General features: G+C 40.5%; 1 protein-coding gene across 3 annotated transcripts; it reads left to right on the top strand.

Moving 5' to 3' along the window:
• Positions 1-1,195: 1,195 nt before the first annotated feature.
• LOC148027510 (protein BPS1, chloroplastic-like) lies at positions 1,196-4,007 on the top strand. 3 transcript variants are annotated; one of them, XM_087689245.1, is made up of 2 exons: positions 1,196-1,376; positions 1,708-4,007. In XM_087689245.1, exon 2 carries the CDS (start codon positions 2,005-2,007, stop codon positions 3,091-3,093), a length of 1,089 nt encoding a protein of 362 aa, XP_087545371.1. In that variant the 5' UTR covers positions 1,196-1,376; positions 1,708-2,004; the 3' UTR covers positions 3,094-4,007. The 3 variants fall into 3 exon arrangements, with proteins under 3 accessions (XP_087545371.1, XP_087545370.1, XP_087545369.1); XM_087689244.1 differs by having other exon boundaries at positions 1,196-1,381; XM_087689243.1 differs by having other exon boundaries at positions 1,196-1,405.
• Positions 4,008-5,694: the final 1,687 nt, after the last annotated feature.

The following is a 5,694-nucleotide window of genomic DNA, read 5'->3' as shown; positions in this document are numbered from 1 at the left end:
CCATTATTTTGATCAATGGGGTGTCGTTGAGGTGAGGTGATTTGAGCGTGTGGGTGCATATATGTGTGCATGAGTTCAAACCTTGCATGCATCCTTTGCTATATCTTTCAAAGTTCACATCTTAAGCAAATTTAAAAAATCATATTTTTTAGTTCATCAACGATGAATTTTGTTAGATACAAAAGTATACACTAGATTAAGGTCTCAAATTTGAAGGGGTGTACAACTTTTCATTTAGAAGGCCTCACAGCAAAGCCCCCTTTTCTTTTCAAAAGCATATAATAGCTTTATAAAAATTTCTTGCAACTTATTTGAAGGGTAATATTTTTTACAACATTTTCTAAAATGGTAAAATGACGCGTGCTAGATGTGGTACCTTAAAATCTTAAGCTTGTGCTAGATATACAAAGTAGTAGATTGGATGAATTTTAAAGCAATTTGACCAGAAAATTTACAGTTTAAGAATACAATTTTGGTAGGAGAGATGAAAAAAAACCTTAAACCCAAAATTTTAGAGGGGTTTTCAAATTAAATTACACTAATTTACCATTTTTATAGCTAAAAGTTTTGGACAGTTGAAGGTTTTAAACTTTTTTTTTTTTTTTGGGGGGGGGGGGGGGGGGGTTGCAATTCATTTTACAATAAATTTCGGGTTTTCCATACTGTAAATAAAAAAAGTAATTTTAAAATAAATTTTGGTTTTTACATCTAGTAAATAAATAAAAACGTCCATGTAATAAATCCATTTTGCAACAAATTTTGGATTTTCCGTCTAGTAAATAAATAAACAAATTCGCCACTCCAGGAGCCGCCGGCGAGGCTGTGGCTGGCGTCCGCTGTCCCTCACGTGGGGAGGGTGGCACCAGGGAGGCTCAGACGGGCGATCTGAGCCGTACACGTGGCGAAAAAACAGACTGGCATTACCCGGAGCTGTGGAACGGGTCCAAATGACGTGTCGGCGCGTCGTCCGCTTCTGTCTGAATCACGCAGTCACTCACGAGTCACAAAACGGAACAGCCTTACTTAAAAAAGTTACCCTGGTTTGACACGGGATTATTAAACTAATTCTCTCAATCAGATAATGTGGGGATTTTGATTTTATTTATAATTAAGAAACAATTATTTGTAAAATCGAAACAGGCCTCAAAACTACCTAGTAAGTATTCTCATGTCGCTTTTACCTTGGCACACAAGGAGAGAGAGAGAGAGAGCGCCACTGTGTTGCGGATTTTTGCAGCCGGACGCCATAGCCGGAGCAGCTTTATACCTCTTCTTTGCTACCTGGACGGGAGCTTTCCTTACCGGTTGCCGAAGGCTGAACTTTGAAGCTCTTCCCGGCAGCGTATAGGCGAAGCTCTTCTGCAAGCTCGAGACAAGTGGAGTTGGAATCTCTCTCTCTTTCTCTGTCATTCTCTCTCTCTCTCTCTCTCTCTCTCTCTCTCTCATTCTTGGTATAGATAACAGCTTGCATTCTGTATTTCGACACAAATCCCTAGCTTCGCATAAGTAACTCCTTTCGTTGAACTCTCTGCACTGTATATTTATCTTTTGATGTCCAAGGCCCCAAGCTTAACCTAGAAGAAAGGAAAGTGTAGGTACAGACTACAGTGAAATTCTCTCTCTCTCTCTCTCTCTTTCTCTCTCTGTGAGACTCTGTCACTGACTCCTGACTCCTCGCTTCATCTCCATGTCCTTTAATGCTCGCAGATTCCGATGCCTTTGTTGATCTTTGGAGTTCATCGGTTATTAGCTGTTCATTCTTCCACCTTACGCCATCATTTTTATCCCGAGGCTTGCTCGATCTCCTCCATTCTTCATAGTTCATCTTCTTATCTGGCTGGCTTCTGAGCGGTATAAGGTTTTTCTAGGAGAAACCCTACTTATTGGATTCAACATCGGCTTCATCGATGATAGCGTTAGAAAACAGATTCGGAAGGGAAGGTATTCAGTTTTCATAGGGCAAAGAGCAGGAGGTAAGACGAGACAGTAGAAGTGAAAGAAATCATGTCGGGGAGCTCATCGTCCCTGTTTACCTCCCTCAGTGCATCTCGCCTGCTCCAGAACTTCCCTTCGCCTAGGTTTTCCTTTCGTGGTGGCGCCAGTGATCCTTCCGTGCAGAGCAGCAACAATATCTCAGTAGGAGCCAATGCCTTTGAGTCCGAGTTGTCTGCACAGCTAGAGGAGCTGAAGTCCTTGGATCACCACGAGGCCGGTTATCTCACCATATCTTGGCTGTGTCGAGCAATGGGAGCCATCCTATGCACACACGCCTCCTTGGAGGCCTCTCTTTCAGAAAACAATTCCCATGGCTTTTCTGAAGCGGACACCAAACGGTTAGACGATTACTTGGATGACAGTGTGAAGCTTCTTGATGTTTGCAATGCCCTGCGAGAAGCCATTGATGAACTAAAAGGATATTGTGTGCTCGTGGAGCTTGCCATTCATACCCTAGACAAGGGCAGCGTGGCGGAAGCACAGCTTTTGAGGGCCAAAAATGCTCTTGCAAGATGCAGCGAGAGTCTCAAGAAGAGAGATGAAGAGGTCAATCAGAGAAGGTCCAAGCTGGAGAACTGCAGCTCGATCCTGAGAAGAATGGGGGAAAAGCTGACGGGAGACGATTCATCAAAGGGGAATTTTTTTATGGTGATATATGCCGCACAAGTTACTACAATATTTGTCTGCAGTGTGCTAACTGCAGCACTGTCATTGAAGCCGAGATCAAGGCTTCTTGCAACAGTTCCAATCACATGTCAACCTAATGCGTGGACCTACTCATTAAGCAGCTTGCAGCAGATGGTGAAAGAACATGTGGAGAAGAAGAAGGGAAAGCACGCCATGTTGGAAGAGTTGGAGAAGACCGACATTGCGGTGCGCTCCTTGCAGGAGCTAGTGCGGAAGTCTTTACTGCGTGCCGAAGAATTCCCACTGGACCCAGAGTCTGTCATGGAAACGAAGAAACTCTTAGAATCTGTGAAGGAATGCTCAACAGAGCTTTATGAAGGTTTAGGGCCGCTAGAGTTTCATGTTGGGGAGGTCTTCAAGGTGCTGATTGCGAGCAGAATGGCTTTGCTTAACATCTACAGTCATGGTTAACGCTTCAAACAAGGGTACACGTACCTGATACTTTGTTCAACATAGCTTTTAACACGGCGTAAGGTTCATCTTTACAAATTCTTGGAATAAAACATGTTTATCTTTACCCAAATTTCTGTCTTCACAATGGACTGGTACCCTGGAAGTGATGGGAGCTAAAGCCGAAAAATTAAATCCTGTGGCTCATGAACAAGAGGCTAATACTTCAGTCATGCTGCCACAAGATAAAGTGATCGTGTCTTAGCGTAATCTACATTTGGCTTCCAGAAAAACAAGGAGGGTGCAGCAGTTAAATATCTTTGCAGGCTCCACAGCAACGGTTCCGCAGAGGGAGGCAGAGGTTAATTGCAAGTAAGCTGTGCAGAATGCTCCTGTAGGCTCTAATGCCTTTTATGTTAAAGGCAATGAACTGTTGTCAGGCTTCATCACTTAGAGAGTATGACGAGAATTGCTATTTTAAAAAAACTGTGCAGGATAAAATTTTCTGTTTTCAGGCCAGGGAAAATGTTTGATGCCCCATGCAATGCGGCAATAGTTACCAGCAAATTTCATGGAGGTTGTGAAGAGTCTTATCCTTGGTCTCTTGAACTGTGTACTGTATAAGTCGGGGCGGTAGCACTGAGCATAGACAAGCCTCATTTTTAAACTGTTTACTGTATGTTGGGGTTGTAAGTCAGTCAAGCATTTTATTGTAACTTCGATGGCGTTACGAAAGCTGGGATTTTCTAAGCACTCTGCTATGGTTTATAAAATCGAGTCCTTTTTTGTGCTGCCTTGTTCTCCATGGACCATGAGTATACTTGCATCTGATGGCCTTTATTTGCCTGCCTCTAGGTAGGCCTTTGCAGTTATTTCTCTCTTACATGCAGCGCTGCCACTTAAATCTGATGAGCTTTATCGGCTTAGGCGGCAGGCCTTTGTATTTTTTTCTTTCGATGAGGTTTGTTGGTATGGGAAGGATTGTTCTTTTTGAAAAGCGTGAATTATAGTGTACTCACAACCTTATTGATTGGATGTCCAAAGCATTTAATATGAAGTTATGATATATTTTTGCACTTGCACCTTTTTGATATCTTTAGGGTGCACCTTCCTTCTTGATTTCTTTACGAGGCTTAGGGTGCTGCCACACTCTTAGTCTGAATTTGCATCCAAACGCAAAGGTGGTTACATATTTAGTAAGTAAGAAAGAAAAAAGGCATGTCACATGTTATAAACTTTACTTATTGGACACAAGGTAGGTCTGTGTGTGACCTCACTCTTAGGGGACTAGTTGTGCCAAGGTCAACGTTGCATGGAGGAGTACTACAAGGAAAAATTTGATAATGCCATGGTCACACAACGCTTGAAGTGTTAGATGTGAGTTGGGATGAAAAGGGTTGTTGACAAAATGCTAGACATTCCTTATAATTGATGATAATTGCTTGAACATTTGTGTGGACCAAAATGTTTTAGGGAAGAATGTAAACTTTGCTAGATTTCTATCAAAATGGCCCTTTTTACAAGGGTTTGTGTGTTGCTTGTGATATCACGATGGATTAGAATGAAGTGGAGAAACAACGTAGATAAGACATGTTAGCATTAGAAATTGCTAGCTTGGCTAAACTCGTAAATATGAAGTGTGTTATCATGGCACCTACCATCTTTACGCTAGCCAAACTTAGTAATGATATTTAGATTTCTCCTTGGGTAATATATATTGTATGTATGCAACCTAGTGAGGAAGAATTTTAAAGATAGTTTCTTCAAATGCACTAGGCAAAAGTAACTCTTATATAGTACCATTTTGTATGTATGCAACCTAGTGAGGAAGAATTTTAAAGATAGTTTCTTCAAATGCACTAGGCAAAAGTAACTCTTATATAGTATCATTTTGTGGGGAAAGGCTTAATCTTGGTAGTGGTTGACTCTCTCCCTAAGTACATTATGTCAAAAATGAAAAAAAAGGTTTACAAAAATGATTAATTTTGTCATTAGCTAAGGTTTTAGTAAAATGGATCCTCTAAATTTGGTTGTGGCATATGTGAGTTATAAGAGTGTGGTTCATTTAAGAGGTTGGCCATTAAATACCTATGGTTTTTAGCTCATGTAAGGGGTAACTTTGGGCCATTAATCATGTTAATCGCCTAAGGTCTTTAGCTTGTGTTAGGGATCACTTTTAGGTAATTATTCTTTCTTTTTGAATGATTCGATTATACAATTAGAATTTTCCACCAAAATCACACCAGTTTCTTGATCTACAGTCATTTGAATCTTTGTTCTCTAACCTTCTCGTGTTTCTTGCTTCTCTCAGTACATTACAATATTGTAGATTTTCCCATCAAAACACATTTGTTTCTTTGTGAAATATCATTCTATTCTTTGATATTTTGTTTCTTCCTTCTCACACAGTAGATTATATTGTGCGGTAACTTAAGCAAATATATCTCCATAGAAAATACAAGAGCATGCAAGTATATTACTACGTGGATAGACCAATCATATTCGTCCTAGAGAAGTTTACATCATTGAGTATTGTTGGATAGACGAGGTTAATATATTATGATTACTACATGGATAGACCAATTATATTCGTCCCAGAGAAGTTTACATCATTGAGTATTG

This window comes from Lygodium microphyllum, chromosome 12 (assembly GCF_053477565.2).
Source record: "Lygodium microphyllum isolate KBCC chromosome 12, Lygodium_microphyllum_v1.1.10, whole genome shotgun sequence".
Lineage (NCBI taxonomy): Eukaryota > Viridiplantae > Streptophyta > Polypodiopsida > Schizaeales > Lygodiaceae > Lygodium > Lygodium microphyllum.
This window is presented reverse-complemented; position numbering and strand designations above follow the sequence as displayed.

Bases quoted from the DNA above. Each gene is read 5' to 3' on its own strand.
- LOC148027510 (XM_087689245.1), top strand. From the start codon at position 2,005: ATGTCGGGGAGCTCATCGTCCCTGTTTACCTCCCTCAGTGCATCTCGC.